General features: G+C 34.3%; 1 protein-coding gene across 1 annotated transcript in view; it reads left to right on the top strand.

The window, feature by feature from the left end:
• Positions 1-20,596, top strand: part of BNC2 (basonuclin 2) — a 333,090-nt gene that overhangs the window by 146,941 nt on the left and 165,553 nt on the right. Inside the window, 1 exon segment of the mRNA XM_049769330.1 lies at positions 16,903-17,005. Within this exon segment, the coding sequence (XP_049625287.1) occupies positions 16,903-17,005 (103 nt within the window).

Below are 20,596 nucleotides of genomic sequence, written 5' to 3'. Positions count from 1 at the left end.
AATCAAGACTTCCAGTTATCTGCTTAACTGATAATCAGATTATTGGCATGGAATCTTTAATTATTTAGTGAAAAGATCCTATGAAATCTCAAAGTATATAGATTTAAATCCCAGTTTGAAGGGACATTATAGTACTTGCAATCTAGGCATTAAAGGAAACTATCATATTTATGTAATAGTTATATTATGGTAGTCAAAGAAAACCCCACATAATCTGTGTCTCTAAAAGTAGTGAATTTATTTGCTATACTGTAGGACTTGTGACTTCTGGAATATAAAACCAGTATCTAAATATGTTTATTTTCATATAAGAGTTAAATCAGTTTTTTAAAAAAATAATCCATTTCTTTAGAATTGTACATTTTCATAATTTTGAAATCATTTCTATTTTAACCTGTATCAAAAGGGCAGCCAGGGTTTTTGTGTCTGACTTTACATATGCATTATAAAAAAAGTAAGTCTACTGTAATTACCAGTTTGCAGAGCGAATTCCTGCAGGGTTTGTACTCTCCCCATTAGTAAAAGAGATAAGTTGAAATGTATTAAAATTTCACTGTACAACTGGGAGTTTTTGTTCACAGTAAATGTGTTAATGTTTCTTCATTGCTTGACTGTTTGTGTTTAAATTTAGGCAGCATGCCCAACAGGGACAAAATTATAGGATAAAGCTATGTATAAAAGAAAATCCTTCAGAGTACCAATAGGGCTCTTTTTAAAAATAAGCAGTTACATATAATAGTACATGGTTGCAGCCACAAGAAAAGTTTTATCTGTCTTATTTTAAAATCATTGGAATTTTTCCCCATGTGTGAAAGTTAAGAAGATGGATTTTATGTCAATAGCTAATACACTTTGATTTAAAGCACCCATTGTTTTGGCCAGTGTTACTCTTGTGAAAAGAAAAGGATTCCTGTTTTCCTTATGATGAAAGAAATGCATAATATTTTCCTAGTAAAGTAATACTACCTAGTTAAGAATTCTAATTATATCCCGTTTAATTTTGTGAACATTTTCCCTTGCTTTTCTTCATTGACATGAACTTGATAAATATGATTATTTGTAGAGCTTGGCTTACATTGAAAAATCTGCAGCCACGATCACTTAGATTGAATATGTAATGAAATTCACAACACTGGATAAAGCTATTTCTTTTCAGTGTAGAATGGCAAAAAGTGCAGTTACCTGTACACACCGCTTATGCTAGTTTTTGTCAGGTGGGGAGGAAACCTCCCCCCCCTCTCTTTCTCTCTCTCTCTCTCTCTCTCTCTCTCTCTCTCTCTCTCTCTCTCTCTCTCACTCTTACTATTGAAAGTCTTAGGTAGTTTTTAACTGTTTTAATTTTTGTAATTTCTTTTGCCTGCCTTTCTATATGTGAAGATGAAAGAGCCTGCCAATATCTATAGATTGTTTCAAATGTTTCCACAGACCTCACAAATAAGACACGCAATACAAAACATGTAAATAAGTAGTACACAGAAATAATTTTGTTTCAAAATGTTGTCCAGGAAATAATGTTTTATAATTTACTTGCTAATTAATAGTACATGTAGATATGTGAAACAGATAAAAAGATAATAGAAACATGAGAAAAATCAGTTTGTATACATTTTATTTGTTTGGATACACAAGTTAATCAGAAATTTATGTGCACCCATAGAAAGCTGTATAAAGTGTATAAAACTATTCTTTTATATTTTTCATCATAAAATGTAATTTTCAATTTAAAATAATTTAGTTGGGGAGAGATAAAAAGAGAAGTTAATTCTTCCTCCTTTACTACATTCTTTAAAAAGCAAAAATTTAACTGATAGACCTTGAAGTCCTTCAGAGTTATTACTTTCTTTTGGTTAATTTGGAGAAAGGCACCATATGAAAATTGGATTTTGATCTGATGGAGTGATTCTTGAATTCTTATGAACCATTTATAGTCTATCAAGTAAATCCTTCTTAGTTCATGGATTATTGACCCAATGGACCATATTAGCTGCTTCGAAGCTGTTATAGCCCATTATGTTGATTCAGCTGACACACATGTGAACCCAGTCCACATGCCCACAATGGCATTAATACTGTTCAGGAAAACTCCCCCCTTTTTCCCACAAGGCTTTCTATTTACTTCTTAATTTTCAAGAGTTAGTTTAGAGTTTCTGACAACTATGGCACAGGTCTTTCTGCTCAGTGATGTGACATGGTTAGCAAGGTCTATTCCTTGCTGCCTCTGTTTATAAGTGAGTCTTTTTAATTATATTTTAAACCAATGGATCCTGAAAAGGTTTCAATACTCTAGAAAACCTTTTACCCTTAGAATCCTGTAAATTTTATAGAAAATCGTGACATTTCTCTAAGTATTTGACTTTGTTTAAATTGTAGGGGACACTACATTTTTAAAAATAATCTTTAAACATCATGATTACAAATATGTTTGTGGTTGGGTTTTTCTTAGAAGAAATAGTAAAATTGTTTATATGTTTTTTAAAAATGTATTACCTAAGAGGTAATACCCAGAGGCTCTAGCCATGGTAAAATAAAGGTGTGCCTTTAGTGATTTATATGATGCTCTAATGATGCCAGTCCAGATCTAAGCACAGATCTCTTGGGGCTCTATGACCTAACATAAATAACGTATAAGAGGGCATGTAGACTGTATATCATATCAGTTTGTTATTTGTGAAAGGTATGATTCCTGAAGTGATACCTGCTCTTAGACAAAGATATATACAGCAAAATTAGGCATAATTATAATGTACATTTATATGCACAATAGAAGATGTTAAAATGTTTTTGAGATAACCTACTAATGGGCAATCCCAAGACAGATGCAAGAAAGATGTTATAAAACCTACCAAGAGGGGCTGGAGAGATAGCATGCAGGTAAGGCATTTGCCTCGCATACAGAAGGATGGTAGTTTGAATCCTGGCATCCCATATGGTACCCTGAGCCTGCCACAAGCGATTTCTGAGTGTAGAGCCAGGAGTAACCCCTGAGCACTGAGGGGTGTGACCCAACCCCCCGACTCCCCCCCCAAAAAAAAACACTACGAAGTGTTCTTTCAATAACTGATACCAGTATTCTCAGATTTTACTTCCCTTAACACAGGCATTTAGAAATGCCATAGAAAGTTATTCAGTCATTTTCCCAAAGCAAATTTGCTTATTGATGATTTTAGATATTTAACTAATTACCCTTTTGCTATAAATTTCTTGTTTACCCTATTTTTTCAAGTTACTTCACCCCTTACAAGTTTTTTAAGCTTTCACTAGCACCTGCCATTTTGTTCAGTTTCATCCATACCTTCTATTCAATCTTAAACTCATACTGAAACTGGGAAAAAATTACTAGGGTAGAGATTAGCAAAGGGAATATTCTGCTCCCAACTAATATACAGGCTGACTGTAAAAAGCTCTGAAATACTAACTATAGCCATTTAAGGGCATCTCAGAACCTCATGTTCTGCTTGGAGAAAAAAAAACAACTATAATTTCAAGTTTTTTGAAAATTAAGTACAAGAATGCATTTGAAGTTTTATGTATGCTTTTTAGCACTTCTATAACTATAAAGTTATTAATCTCAGAAAGGCTCCAATAATTGGCCTGAATTATCAGAATTTTCATTTGAAGTGATACATTATAAAATGGAATAACCTGTCTCTCTTGTTGCTTCCCTGGGGTAAATTCTTTGAACAAAACTGAGTAATTTAGGTAAAAGGTCATTACTTTATTCTATAGCTTGATAAATTATAACTGGATTTTCATTTTAAATAATGTGACTGGCTCTTTTTATGGTGGATAAAGTTTGATAGGGACTCAGTGCTGATTGGGAAGAAGAGGCATCAATTTAGAATGATGCCTTATATTTTACATAAGTTGAGACAAGTCTTATATATGTTTTATCCTACATCTTTCATCATAACTACTAGAATATAGATCCTCCTATGTATCTACTTACCAGTATTAAATAAAACTGCTTTTGAAATAACAGAATTTGGGCAGTTAAAGTACTTAATGGTTTATAAATAATTTTCTGCATCTCATTATAAATCTCTTCCTTCTCAGTGTCTTTCCTATCATGTTAGTGATTGTTTTCATGAATGCCACAGAGAAATGAAATCACATTATGACCTTTTAGGTTGCATTAGTGACATTGAATAAAAGTATATACCAGTGGAATGCAAACTTGCTGATTCAACAGTATAATGAAGCAGAAGATCATTACTTAATATTCATGTATCAGAAGTACTTTGCCTCTTCAATAAAGTTACATATCTTTGTAAATGTTGAGGTAAAATGCAGTTATTTTTATGTTGAACCAATCACTCTTTATTTTCATGAGATAGAAAGTATGTTTATGGGGTCAGAGCAGTGGCGCAGCAGTAGGGCATTTGCTTTGCACACACGGCTGACCTAGGACAGACCACGATTTGATACCCTGGTGTCTCATATTGTCTCCCAAGCCAGGAGCGATTTCTATGTGTACAGCCAGGAGTAACTCCTGAGCTTCACCGGGTGTGGCCCAAAAATCAAAAGAAAAAAAAAGAAGTATGTTATGGAATAAATATTCTCTGTTTTATTATTCTGCAGCTGTGCCTAAGCAGTCTGAATTTATAAGCATACAGAATATAAATGGAATTTGTTAATTGTTAACTGTTAGGTAAGAAAATACAATATTTCTGTACTAATTAAAATGCCTTCTAATTTCTTTTTTTTCTAATATTACTAATTAACAAAATAACTTATATTAACATAGGCCTAATTTAACTGGGGGGAAACATAGCACAATTACTCTGAGGCCTGCATATACTTGGATACCATTGGCATTTTCCTTATATAATTGGCTATATCCCGCTGTTGATTTTTACTCTGTACTCCTAAATTATTTAAATGGGATCTTCCTCATGTAGATTGAGAGTAGTTCATGGTGGTAAGGTAATGACTGCAAATGCTCATTGGATCCATGTGTTTGAAAATTTATGTGTCTATGTATGTCTGTGTTTGTATTTATATATTCAAACATAGCCATTGAAACATTCACACTCATGTATAAACATCCACTCAAAAGTTTATAAATTTATCCACTTTGCTTACTTTCCCTAAACCAAATTTCTAGATTTTTGCTGAAGTAATTTTTTTTTAGTATAGTCAGTTGAGGGATGTTTTTTCTAGTAATATGATGGAATTCACTGTTGTCACATTTAACAAGTTATCTTAGAATATTTTTAATGCCGCAGTTTTAGTGAGCTAAGCATTTATTTATTTATTTGACCCTTCCCTTTACATTTGTTGAAAGATATCTTAGATTAATCAGATAGGAAAGTGGCAGTGGATTTTAAAAACTACTGTCAGATTATAGATGATTATACTAACTTTTAATATTTTCATAGAGAAGGGTTTTTAAAAACTAGACATAATTAAATTCTTTTGTTAGACTTAATGTTTATTCAGGCATTTGATGATGTTAGGTTGAAGTTTAATAATCTTTGAATTGCTCTATTTTTAATCTTTACCATGTTCTATGCTGTTTTTTACATGAATTTATTTGGTCCTAGAAATTTATCTGGCTATTGTATCATTATAGCTTGGCTATGTGTTTTCTAATTTGATTCAATAGTATTTATTTATCTACTGAAGTCTTTATTTATCAATATTTATTTATTGAAGTCTCTGAGAAATTTCAAAACATCACAAAATAGTTGCTATTTTTTTCAGATGACATTCAGTTTAAAAATAACATTTGATGGGTGGAGCAAATAACATTTGATGACTTAATGTTTTATTTCTCATTTTTCTTACCATCAAATAAGATAAACTCAGTATAATTTGCATGTGTAAATTTTAATAAGTTTGGTTCAGCAGGCAAAATAACCTTATTGCTACAGTTGTTTTATGAAGAATGGCATTTACATTGCAGTTTCAACACTGCTTGGTGCCTTAGCATTGAGGATGACAATCACTTTCTATGAACTCTGTGACTATTCTCATTTGAACTCAGATTTATATAGTTGTATAAATGTAGAAAGTATCTTCTCTAAATTACATATAGATTTATATGTCTCAGTATCAGATCAGACTTTTTTGGTAGCCTTAGAAGTTTTTGTAGCATGTTTAAATTACAGTATATTTTTATTAGTTCTCTAATTCTAGCTAACTCCTGTCTAGACATCTAGTTGCAAAACTCTGTAGTACAAGTAGAATACAACTTTAATTTTATTAAGTACAAATTTTGTAATCCTGTAAAATTTACTAATTTGTGTTGGTAATTAATCATTGCCTATGATGTAGAATAACATTAGAAAACACCTGAAATTTTGTTGCTCATTTTTTTATTTAGCCAAATGCAGTAGATTATTGAGAGAGTGACTCCTGAGGATGCTTGGCGAGCTATTAGGATTCACTAGAACTTTATAGAACATAATCACCATTTCTACTGTATCTTCTTAAGATTCTTTGTTTAAAGCTTAAAGTAATATCTTAGGTTTTCATACATTACATGGGATATGTGAAAGTTCGCTTAATTTTTATGTATCTTTTAGTCCAAGTACAAGAGTAGTTTCCTCAACTGTATTGCTTTGGTTATTTTGAGGGGAGTTGGGCCATGCCCATTAATGCTCAGAGGTTACTCTTGGCTATGCACTGAGAAATCGCTTCTGGCTCAGGGATCCAGCCCAGGTCCATCCTGGGTCAGCTGCATGTAAGGCAAACACCCTACTGCTACACTATCACTCTGGCTCCAACTGTAATGCTAATTTTTTAATTATTTGAGCATATTCTGATTGGAGTAATTGGTAGTATTTATTACAGATCATTTTTATACCAGATTTTTACTTATTTCAATTTTTACTTATTAAAGTATAGAAGTCTTTAAGGACAATTTTAGTACTTAAAGAACTCTTTTGACCTTTGATATGATGCATACCTATCCTTCTGGGATTTGTGTTTATTTTGGGAGTTGAATAATATATGCAGTGATGAATTAATGAGTTAATTATAACATAAACTACTTGTACCTTCATGGAAGGTTGGCAATTTTGCATATTTTCAGTATCTACATATAATTTTCAGTAATAGAACTAAATTTATTAAGAAATTTGTTTAAAATAAAGACTAATGAGCAGTGACAAAATTTATCTTCTACCTTGGCTATACTACTTAAGGTTATATTAGAAGCTGTTATCACAATTTGTGTGCCATATTCAAAGTGATTCAAGGCCAGAAAGATTAAGAACTTTTCCTTGCATTAGGAAGACCTGGGTTTGACACCTTAACACACAAGATGCTACCCTAAACCCTTTCAGGACTGAGTCAGGTATAGATCCTGAGCCACGGCTAGTCTGGCCCAAGAACAAAAATAAAAGATTCAAGTAAAATTTATAATCTATGTTTTAAATACTGTTATTTACTCCATAAATTACTAAAGTATATTTCATGAGCAATTTTTAGTTAAATGTGGAAATTTTGTGTTGCTGTTTGTGGTGCACACATATTGGTACTTGGAACTTACACTTGGGTCTTTTTTAGTTGGTACTCTTCAGGTGTCCAGAATATGGATGCATGTACACTTCTCAGCAATGATGTCTTTGAGTGTTGCTTCTTCATAGGGGTTTTCGCCCTGACTCCTTGGAACTCCAATATGTTGTTTCTCTTGAATTTATCAAAGCTCTGGTGTCATCTGTTTTATTTTGAAGAAATCCCCTCATCTTCTGTTCATTTATTTTAAGACTCGTTTATATGTTCTGCTATTATCTGAAGGTGTTATGCAGCTCATCTTCTATTTTAATGATTCTTTCCTTAGTAGCTGTTACTTTACTGGTGAAGCATTTAAGTGAGTTTCTCAATTTACCTACAAAGTTTTTCAGTTTTGTAATTTTTGTTTAGTATTTTCTCAATACTATTCTAATACCCTCTTGAATCTTATTGAAGTCCATTCCAGGATTTCTTTGAGTTCCTTGACTATCCTCAACATTTCCTCTCTAAAGTCCTTTTCAGAGAGGCTATATAAAAAGCTGATAGTAGTTTCATCTTCAGACTTCCATCTTTATTCAATAAGCCTGCTGGGGTTCTGCATTGCTTTCTCATTGTGACCATTGCAGTATGATGGTGTTTTTTATGTGTTGTGGTGTGGCTCACTGACTGGAAAAATATTGCAGCTATGGAGCAGAGTGGAGTTGCTATACTCTTCTTGGGGCACACTGACCTAGGTGTGAAAATGTATTTTCAGAGTCACAAGGAGGATCCAGCTGTGGATTTATCTGTCTGCCTCAGTTTCTTGCAATTGTCAGGGCCTACTCTTGACTCTCTTTTTAGGGATTATTTTTAGTAGAACTTGGGGAACATGTGATGACAGATTGAACCCAGGTCTGCTGCATACAGTGTGTGCTCTAGCTGCTGTACTCTCTATGACTCTTTTAGATGAAGTTTTGAGTGAATATTGCAATTATAATTTAAATTTTCTAAGTGTATATATCTTTTCTACAGCCAGGGATCCATACCTAGAGCCTTATACATGCAAGGCTTCTACATCATCATTCAATCACCTTCTTTTGCTATAGGTAATGGAAGTAGATTAGATTTCCTGGTATCTTTCAAAGATAGGTAATTCCCGTATAAGTATTTTTGAACTTTTTGTATTAGAATAGTCATTTATGTAATGACCTTAATTTGAACAGTAAAATATAAATTCTGGAGCTGGAGAGACAGAAGAGTGGATATGGCTCTTGCTTTGTAGTTGGCTGACCTGAGTTTGATCATCAGCACTGCATCTGGTCTTGTGAGCCATACCAGGATTGATCCATGACAACAGTTAGGTGTAAGTGCTGAGCATAGCTGAGTAGAACAAACCAAACTACAAGATGTAAGTTATATATTATCATACATGTTAAAGTATTCATTTATTCAGAACTTAATACGTTTGTATATAATTATTTGAAAAACAGTGCATTGGAGAGATCCATAAATGAAAACAATTTAAATATCTCATGTGGAAAATTTCTTGAAATCATTAGTGATTTTAATTTATTGTGCATTTGACATTGCTAGGCAAAGTGCCATATACTTTTCATTAAGGTGTTTGGCACTGTTATGACATTGTTACTGTCATTTTACAGATAAGGAAAGGAATTCAAATTAAGTATTTCTCTGACACTCAGCTTTGAGCACCTGTTATTTGCCTGGATCATTATTAGCTCAACAGGTGTATTGCCCTTCTCTCACAGAGAAGAGAAGCCTTAGTCAAATGATGACATAATATGTAAATATGATAGATTTGCATATAATAGTTTGCAGGTAAATAAATTAAATACAATAAATACAATATTTACCACTGTGATAAAAAAGCACCAGGACAGATCCCTTGTGAGTCAGGGACTAATAGAGAACTTGACTTTTCCGGAGATAAGGGTGACTCCTTGGAAATGGAAATAATATTTGGGTTACGATGGGAAAGATGAACAGGTGTAAAAGCATCCAGTGTGGGATGTATGATGAACAGGTAGAGGGTTTCAGCTTAATTGTAGCTGAGATTAAAGATTTAAAGTCACCGAGATGGAAAGCTCATACAGAATTTTCTCAATGGTAACTTTAGGTAATGTGCTTAATTATATCAACCTCAGCTGCCTTTTTAATGAAGTAAGGGTAAAAAAAACGTACTCACCCCCCCTTTTTTAAAATTTATACTTGTAGCTTCTAAACAGGAGTTCCTGCCTGCTTTCTTTTCTTTTCTTTTTTTAGCAGAACCATAGAACATAAATCATCTTGTTTGCCTCACATTTCTATGTCTGAAATTAAAAATGAAAGAAAAAGAAAAAGGGTGGATGGTACCAGGGCAGAGCAGTCTCATGAGCATTGAGCAGAGGTATAGAATGATCAGTCCTAAATGCCCAACCAAGGTCAGTGGTGGTAGAGACTCGGAAGACCCAATCGACAACAAGCTGTACACTGAAGGGACCTGTTTCACTGGCACTCTGGGGGACAGGGGGTGGAGGTATGGAAGGCATGCTGGGAGCAGTGGTGGGGGGAGGGTGTTGTTCAACACTGGTGGTGTGAATTGACCTAATTTACTACACTGTGTACCTTAAATATAACTGTGATAGACTTGTAATTCACATTGGTCTCAATAAAAATTATTTAAAAAATGTACTCACCTTATGAAAATAGGAATATAACTCACTTTGCATGTATGATACCATGGGTTCAGTCCCTGGTAGATGCAACACCACACTCTCACTCTCACTCTCACTCTCTCTCTCTTCTCTCCTCTCCTCTCCTCTTCTCTCTCTCTCAAAAAAAAAAATAGCAGCCCACCTCATGAAATTTTCTTTCTATTCAAAGGGAGGCAGAATCATCTTTATTGAATGAAATTTAGAGAAGTATGAAGGAAGAGATGTGGTTTCCTATTTAAGATTAACCATAAAGTAGAAAAAAACCTCTCATGACAATTTCTGAGTTAATGTTTATAAAATATTTTAGAAGATAATTGATTATTAGTAAATATCTGATATACCAAGATTTCATTACAATAACAATAACAATCATTTTTTGTTATAAATTTTTAGTAATCCTCCTCTTAGAAGGAAAATAAAGGGGAGGTCAAGAAACTGACTTTTATGCTTGATATGACATGGCTCTGGACCATTTCGAAGTAGTCCTCACATCCCTAGAGCACTGATGGAACTGAGTTCCCAATAGTCAAATTTGAACCACTATAATGGAGCACACAGCACAGGGCACTCATTAGATATGGTCCATAGTGAATGGTGCTTCTTAGAGGTGTTAAAGACTTTGTCCTCTCAACCCTTTTCTAGCACAATTTACCTGTCAAGTCCACTGGCACAGGTCCCTGCCATTAATTTTCTGCTACTTACACAGTACTTGGCTTTATAGTGATGGCTTTTTCATAGTGATTGTTATTTCAAGCTGTAGGAAGGGATGAAATTGTCAAAGAAGAGCCTGGTTATGAGAAACACCTAGATTTGTTTATAGCAAAGAGATGAGTGAGAAATAGCTGCTTGAAAAATTAGAATAGGTGGAACTATCATTTTGTATTACTAAAAGCCTTCTCTACTTTAACTGGACAAGAACTCTGCTGAAAGTGAAGAAACTAACATGCAAGGCACACACACACACACACACCCCCATTGATAGTAGCAAACCACAGTGTCAAAAATGAGGGTAGGGAGGGAGGGAAAGAGAAAGAGAGAGAGATTGCCAAAGAGAGGGAGAAAGAGAGAGAGATGGCCTACCCTTGAGCAAGGTGGTTATAAGGGTTGGGAAATGAGAAATGGTGTACATTGTATGACTGAGGAAGTAACTGTTCTTTATTCTCCGGTAGTAGGAAAAAACTATTCTAGGTTTTTTTTCTGGTTGGTTTTTCTTTTCTTTCTTTTTATTTTTTAATTGTTTTATATAAAAACCATGGTTACAAAATTGTTCATTGTTGGATTTTAGTCATACAGTGTACACCATACTTCACCACTGCACCCACCCTGCAACCAGTGTCTCCCATGTCTCATTTCCCGGGAGTAATTTCTGAGAGTAGAGCCAGGAGTAACCCTGAACGCTGCTGGGTGTGACCAAAAAACAAACAAACAAAAAATGCCTGACAAAAATTTTTACAAGAAACAAAAGTTTAACATTATAATTAAAAAATAAAAAAAGAATTTCTGGGACTGGAGAGATAGTACAGCGGTAAGGCGTTTGCCTTAGATGCAGGACGGTGGTTCGAATCCCAGCATTCCATATGGTCTCCTGTGCCTGCCAGGGGCGACGTCTGAGAGCCGGGAGTAACCCCTGAGCACTGCTGGGTGTGGTCCAAAAAGCAGAAAATTTTTTTTCTGCATATTTGGGATTTGAGGGACAGTAACATTACCAACTAAACTCTTGAGATTCATCTACATTGCTGAATTTTCTGTAGTTCAGATTTTCCAGCACTGAGTGGGTAGCATTTGTAGATTAGCTAGGTGAAGGAAAAAGATAATGTGCTCACAAAAATGAAAGTTTGTTCATTTCTACTCTTCTTAGCAGTTTCCTCATAAAGCACGCAAATTTTTGAGGCTTAACTTGCTTTGATAGTTGAATGATAATTTATTTTTTTAAGTGTGGGTGTGTGGCAAGTGATTACATTGGCTCTGTTTTGTTGTTAATAAATAGTATGTCAGTGTTTTATATAATTTCAGAAACATTATTTAGAATAAACTTTCTTTGAAGCCACAGTTGTCTGTTACTCAAAATATTTATTTAGGCCATATTATTTAAATATTTTTAATTCTGTTATGGAATTATTGTCTTTATAAATCTGAATATTAAAAATAGATCTGTATTTCATAAAAATACAAAATGGGTATTCCAGTACTTAAGTGTTTATATTAAAAAGGAATTGAAGTGTTCCAGTGTTTGTATGTTTAGGTAGAAAGGAGTAGAATTATGAAAAAAAGAATGGTTATCTGAAATGCTTATTTTCCAAATGTGCCAGATGAATAAAGTTAATTTGGAAGAAAAATATTGAATCATAACAGTTCAGAGTAGAGAATGAATAACTCACTAATGATTAATTAAATATACATAAAATGAATCTATAGCAGAGACTTTCATTGTTAATTCTTTGATTTGGTAAAGCAGGAATGGATAAAATTATGTCAATATGTTACTGTCACTGTGTGGTTGCCATAATATAATTTATAATTGAATAGTTAGGAAAATGCCTTTTAAAAGAAGTAGAAACACTATACTCTAAACTCTTTCAGTTTAGTATGGATTTTCTGCCTATAATGCAGTTGAGTTGTAAGCTCATTATTTAATAAGCATGTTTAAAAATATTTCTAATCTAGGATGTTCTGGTAGATTGCTAAATCAGTAAACCATTGAGATTGTAATAAGGAATTTTTAGAGGTCAGGATGTTATCTGACAAAATACATAAGCATGATACTGTGTTTGAATCAATTCCTGGTACTTAAAGGGAAAAAGAAAATAACACAAATTTGGGGGAAAGTATTTTTATTTATAATCTGTATATATGCACATTTTTCTTTTATTAGTCATCAGTGCTTTCATTATTTTTTAGGTGGTCACACCTAACCATGCTCAAGGATTATTCCTGACTATTCAGGAATTACTCCTCGTGAGATTTTGGGGAATTTATGGGATGCTAGGGATTGAACCTGGGACTAAGCTGCATGCACTGGCCATTGATTATTCTGTCTCTCAGGCCCCTGTTCTTTTTTCTTTTCTTTCTTTCTTTCTTTCTTTTTTTTTTTTGGTTTTTGGGTCACACCCAGCAGCGCTCAGGGATTAATCATGACTCTATGCTCAGAAATTGCTCCTGGCAGGCTTGGGGAACCATATGGGATGCCAGGATTCGAACCACTGACTTTCTGCATGCAAGGCAAACACCTTACCTCCATGTTATCTCTCCGGCCCCTGTTCTTATTTCTTATTACTAATTTCTTTATACCTACACTAATGAAGATTTACAATCTAGCTAGTATATAAATAGATATCAGTACTGGAAGAAATACTCTAAAATATTAGACTGGGCATATAATTTGTTTCCTTAGTGGTAATATAAGAGCAAGTTACTATGGAATTGAAGTTTTAACAGTGAGAACTCCAAAAGCATAAACTAAATGGGAATCTATGAATTTCATGATCATTAATGAAGGGAAAATACTTTAAAACTGGCTGATCCAAAGCATATGGGAAAGTAAAAATTTTTGCAGTCTTTACTCTGTATAGAGAATTTAGCCTGACTTGCCAGTAGTATCTGCAAAGCTGTTGATTACAAAAAGATAGTTTGCTATATATAATAATCTCAATTGTTATCCAAATATAAATACCTGGAATTTGTGCTGCCATATCTTTTAGGCATACAACTAGAGTTTCAGGTATCTCCATAAACTACCTCTCATACCAGTAATCATTGACTACATTTAAAGCTATAGAGTGGTCTTTTTCTGGCAGTTCAAATGGAATAGATTGTTAATCTCTGATTAAATTTAGTCTAAAATTTCTTTGCAAATTAAAAGTAAATTTCTGAAGATTACTAACTACAGAAGACTGACTTTGACAAACATGACTGGGCAGAACCTATCATAAGACCAATAAGAAAGACCCTAGCCTAGACCTCGGCCTAGGATTTTTACAAAAACCAAGATCTCAAATTCCAGAGGTCTGATTTTGACAACTGCAAACAGAGCAGAACTTCTGGCACCATAATGAAAGACTCTATCCTAGGCTTTGTTCTAGGACCTGAGCAGAAACCAAGACCACTAATTACAGAAGACTGATTACAACAACAGTGATAGAACAGAACTTCTAGAACTGTAAAGAAAGACTCTCTCCTACTCTTCATCCTATGACCTATGCAAATACCAAGATCTCTAGCTACAGAGGCCTGATGTTATCATCCACAACTGAATGAAAAGTTTCCTGGCACCATAAAAAAACCTTATGAAGATGAGTGTGTATGGATCCTGAAGTTGTTTCCATGGCAGTATGCTTCAAGGGCGGAGAAACACTGCATCTCTTAGTCCAAGGGATTTCCCTTTCTAATTTCCCCAATACTTACTGTGCCTATGCAAGAAAAAAAAAAAGAAAAAAGAAAGAAAAAGCACAAAACCATGTCACATCAGCCCTCCTTCCTTCACTTTTTGTTTTTTTTTCTTTTTTCTTATTTCTTTTTTCTTTTTTTTCATATTATTTTAATAGTCTTTAATTTCTTTAGTTCTCGTGGTTATATGATGGTGGTTATTTTTAGTAGATGATGACTTTTTTTTATAGATGCTTTTTTTCTTTTGGTTTTGTTTTTCTTCTTTTTTCCCTTTCTTCTTTTAAGTGGATATTTATGACCTCTAGACGAATCCTCCCATTTTCCCCCCAACACAACCACATAACTTGAATCATCTTGTTCTGCCTCATGAATTGAGGGAAAAAAAAAATGGATGGTACCAGGACTAGAAAGTCCTATGAACATTGAGTGTAAATACAAATGATCAGACTCAAACACCAAACCCAAAGTTAATGACAACAGAATCCATACCCTATCTATAGCAAACAATACACAGAGGGGAGCAGTTATACTATCAGTCTGGGGGGGGGCAAGTGAGGGAGTTATGGGATGCATGCTGGGAATAGGTGTAGAGGGAGGACAATACTGGTGCTGGGAATGACCCTGATTTATTGTCACTATGTACCTCAAATATTAATGTGAAAGATTCGTAACTCGCTTTGATCACAATAAAAAATTATTTTTTTTAAAAAAAGTAATGTCTGAGACATATCTATTAATTGTAATCTAGAGGCATATGTAAGTTTAGATCTGGGCCAGTTTAAGTGCAATTTGTTTTTTATGGACCATACTCAGCAATGCTCAGAGGCCATTCCTGGTGGATACAGTGTCTTGAACCCTGAAGTGCCAGGGATCAAATCCAGTTTTCTTTATGCAAATCATTTCTTGTAACCCTTTAGCACAATTCTAATTTTTTAGGGGTTTGGGGGAGGGCACACCCATTTATACTTGGGCTACACCTGGCTCTGCTTCAGTAACCACTCCTGGAGGACTTTGGGGAATCACATAGGATACTGGGTACTGAACCCTGGCCTGCCATGTGCAAGGCCTTACTTGACCTCATAGAGTAATTCTTTTTTTGGGAGGACCACACCTGGCAGAGCCCAGAGGTTACTATTGGCTACGAGTTCAGAAATTACTCCCGTCAGGCTCTGGGGACCAGATGGAATGCTGGGGTTGAACCCCAGTTGGCTGTGTGGGAGGAAAATGCCCTCCCCACTGTGCTATCACTCTGGACCCCTAGTACAGTTCTTAATGTTTTTAATTAATAAAATGTTACACCTGATTTATGTTTATTTTCTGTGGATTATTTTATAATGTGAATGAGATAATTTTTAAAGTATTTGTAATAAACAATATTTGAATCTTTTCCCAGCTTCTATAAGTTGGGCTGTTCCAGAAATGAACAGATGATGCAAATGGAATTAACTTTCTTATATCTGATTTAGTTATTTTAGATGTTTAAAAAGATAAATAAAATGAAATTAGTACATCAATGTAGAAAACCATAAATTCAGGGGCAGAAGCAATAGCGCATCTGTAGGACATTTGCCTAGAAAGCGGCTGACCCAGGACAGACCATATGATCCCCCAAGCCAGGAGCAATTTCTAAGCGCATAGCCAGGAGTAACCCCTGAGTGTCACTGAGTGTGGCCTAAGAAACAAAAACAAACAGAAAGAAAACCATAAATTCATGTGTAATGTCCGAAGTATATTTAGTTCTGACATTATATATGAGAATATTATACATGATTTATAGGACCAATTTGAAAAATTAATATATTTAAATGAAGCTTACAGAAGAAAACAAATATATTGGTTACATTTTATTTTTGTAAACATGTCACTTGAACATTACTAGAACACATATCCATGTATAAAGCATTATTGCCTGTTGGATAAATTTAAATGGACATTTTTTCATTCTAATGTTTCTTAATTTTTCATATTTCGAGTTTTGCATCTTGAAACTACATAATACATTGATTTGGGAGCACACTCAGTTGTACTTAGGGCTTAGTCTTGATTCTGTGTTTAAATTTCTTCCATGACTTAGGAGGACTATATTTGACATCTGGGAATGAAACTGATCATTCTGTGTACAAGACAATACTCCTACCCCTGTGTGCTATCTCTCTAGACCAGAATACATAATATTTCATTTGTATTCTGTTCAGGTTTATGTTTCTTATTGAAATGAATAATTTTATTGATGTAGGAGCTTTGTTTTCTTACTTTATTTCTTACATTCCTACTGACAAAGTATTTAAAGGTGGAATTGGACATTACTCTTAAAATGGTGAATTGTATCTTTAAACAGATGGTGACCTTTTTCTTCTTTATATTTCAGGCCATTCGTTGCACACTGGTAAATTGCACATGTGAATGTTTTCAACCTGGAAAGATTAACCTGAGGACTTGCGATCAGTGTAAACATGGCTGGGTGGCACATGGTAAGGAAAATCTGGAATTTTCTTCCTGTTCTTGTTATGTTCTTGTGAATATGACCATTTTCCTAGAATGATAACCGGCCTGGAGAAAAGTAGGATCAGCTGTGCTCCAAGTGTCCATTCACATTTAGTCTGTACACCTCAAATAAAATATTCTCTGCTCCAAGAATGGCCAGGTAGGCAGCTCTTAGCAGATGAATAGGGTGTTTATAGGACAATAGGGTTATACGATACTGACTGAATATTGCAGTGGTCAGCAAGTATCAGATCTGATGGAAAGTCAAACATAGCATTCTTGACCTTTCAGTGCCCAGAAGGTGAGAAATTTCCTTTGCTTGAGAATGCCTTGGTGACTATTCAGTACTTATATGTATTAGAAGCGATGTTAATTCTATCAAGTTACTAAATTTTGTATCATACCAATGGATCTTATAGTGATCTGGAATATTATTTGATACCTGAAAAAGTAATCTGTAATCTGTAAATACTGTATGTGTTTTCAGTGTATATTGGGATTTGGACAGATAGTATTAGTAAGGTATAAACTCTAGAGCTTATGCTGTGAGGGTACCAGGGTGACACAGGCTAAGGCTGGAAATACATTTTATAAAATGCACAGGTTGTCTCATCAAAATACTTTGAACTTTGAACATTTTTCTATATGGTTTATGTCTTAAGAAAATGTTTTGGTTATAAGTCACTTGGAAAAGAGGGTAGAATTTTAAAAGATAGGTTTTATTTATAGAAGGAGGGAGATCTGGATTGAGTTATGGGTATTTTTTTTTAACAATTGTTGGATAAAGACTCCTAAGTGAGCATATTCTTCATTCCCAGACATGGCCATGTATTTATTGGATTGTGTCTTTATAAAAATGTCATGTTATTATATCAAGAGCTGAGGTAACAGTCCAGACCATGCCTTGAACGTTTGTAATTTATGATGTACCCTGCTTGTTAGGGCATGCATATTAGGGAGACATTGTCTGGACATGTTATCTATGTTTCTGTGAGAGAGTTTAAAGAGGCAAAAGTGTAGAGGGGAGTTATGCATTAGGAAGAGAATGTCTTATGGAAAGAAAATGGCAATATCCTGGCATTGCCACAGTCCTTCAGCCCCTTCTTCAATTGACTGCTTCCTCCTTCACTAACAAGATCATAAACTGTAAAAGTCATCAATTTGCATTTGAACAATAGATGACTTGCTCTGACTTTTATAGTATACTAGATCAATATTAGATTATTTATTCTCATTTCCTATATTAGTATACTAGGGATTTCATAACAAGGTAAGTGACATACTAAGTGTCAGAAATGAAAATTTTCTACAGTTCTGTAAGTTAGAAATCTAGAAAGTGTTGAGATTGATTGAAACATGAAATTTCTTGCTGTCTTGAATTTGACTTTTTTTGCTATGTTCCCAAATGGCCTTTTCTCTGTGCTTCTGTTTCCCTGGTATCTCCTCTGTGGTTCTAGATTTACTCTTCATATGAAGACATCATCAATCCAATTGGATTGAGGTGCTCTCGATTTTAGCTTACTGACTTGTTTATAGGTCCTCTCTCCAAACGCGTACATATTTTGAAGTTATGAGTATTAATAGCTCAACGGTCATTTTGGCATATAAAAATTCAAGCCCATAACACTCCTTACTAAATATTATTCTTTCCCCGAGTATGTATTGGCTCTTCTGTTTAGGTTTCAGATCCATGAAGTCAATATGGGATCAAATTCTGACTCTATGAGGAAGGAGCACACATAACTCACTCACTTTTCTTACCTAAAATTAATAATAAAAATTACTTTGTTGAGTAATTGTGAGAATTAAGGATAAAAATGATGATACCTTCTAAATAATTGGGGGCCAGGGAGATAGTATAGGGGTTAAGGTATTAAGGAGTGATACTGAGCACAGAGTAATAAACTGCTTCCTGGCACCACCAGGTATGGCCCTTAAGGTGTCCTCCAAAAACAAAAAGACAAAAAAGTCATAGATATGTCAAAAGTAACACACTGGACAATGAATTAACAATAGTAATGGAGTATCAGTCATTAAACATAGGTCTTTTCATTTATTCATTCTCATTTTTTCTGAAGACATCTTGTCTTACCATCACCTAAGTAAGGTATCTTTGGAATATAAAAATTTACTGTGTCACCAATATGTTTTATATTTTCAGCTTCCACACGTGTATTAGTAATGTAATGGGAAGAGTAAAACAATATTTCTTCTTGAGCAGGGTACATAAATTAAAGCCAATGGTGACTAAGGTTTTCTAAAAGATGGGGATAATTTTTCACCAAAGTTGAGTAAAGTGTTTTTATTATATCAGACAGTGGTTTACATACAGTGTCGTTAGAAGTCAGATATTTCTGTAGTAATAATTTGAAAATTTCTTAAATCTAACTTTCCCTTATCTGCTCTTGACTTTTTTCCCTCACAAGAGACATTCTTGTATTTATTTCAGATTATGTACATGTAGATATATAACCCCATTTTACCCCCATTCACTAGAACATATATGCCAATGAAGAATAGATATGACAGTGAGCATATCTAATTTTTGAGTTGGTGGTATAAGTAATCTACTTCTTTTACCCTTAATATTTCAAAAGATTTCTAAATTTTCTCCCTTTGCAAGGAAAACCTGATATCATGTCTCCAGTTATTTCTTCTTAAGAGTTCATTCAGCACATCAGTCTTCTGATTGTCTTGTATGGTTTGGCCCTCTGTGTAGGACAAGGAGGAAGAAGTGACTTTTATTTTCTAGTGCTCAATTATGCAGACAGAACAGCAGTAAAAATGTCCAGTCACATTTTGTAGAATTATTTCATTGTAGCACTAAACACATGCTACCTGTTACTATTTAGCAAAAAAAAAAAATATATTTTTATTTTAGGTCACACTGGTGGTCCTCCTATCTCTGAGATCAAGGATTACTCCTGGTAGTGCTCATGGTACCATATGGTTTCTGGGATTGAACCTGAGTTTACTGTGTATGAGGCAAATGCATTACGTACTATACTATCACTCTACCACCCCCTCCCAAATATTTTTTATGATATTTTCTGATTGAAATAAAGATCACATGCAGAAATCCAGTTGTCTACCAAAAGAAACTTCAGACATTTCTTGAATTTATTTAAATGTACATATTCTATATATCTTTGATGACCACATCTGTTTCTTCCTAATATTTTGGATTTCATAGGCAACCCATTCAAAGACACACATACACACTTTTTTTTTTTTTTGGTTTTTGGTTTTGGGGTCACACCTGGTGGCGCTCCTGTTTGAGCTCAGAAGTCACTCTTGGCAGGCTCAGGGGACTATGTGGGATGCTGGGATTCGAACCAGGATCTGTCCTGTGCTGGCCACATGCAAGACAAAATGCTATCACTCCAGCCTCCATATACATACACTCTTTTTTTTTTTTGCTATATTCTGCACTTGCAATTATTATTTTATTTTTTAAAAATTAATATCTTTATTTAAACACCATGATTACAAACATGACTGTAGTTGAGTTTCAGTCACTAAAATAACACCCCCTTCACCAGTACAACATTCTCACCACCAATGCTCTCCATCTCCCT

This window comes from Suncus etruscus, chromosome 1 (assembly GCF_024139225.1).
Source record: "Suncus etruscus isolate mSunEtr1 chromosome 1, mSunEtr1.pri.cur, whole genome shotgun sequence".
Taxonomy (NCBI): Eukaryota; Metazoa; Chordata; class Mammalia; order Eulipotyphla; family Soricidae; genus Suncus; species Suncus etruscus.
The sequence above is the reverse complement of the archived record's forward strand: the minus strand, read 5'-3'. Positions and strand labels throughout refer to the sequence as shown.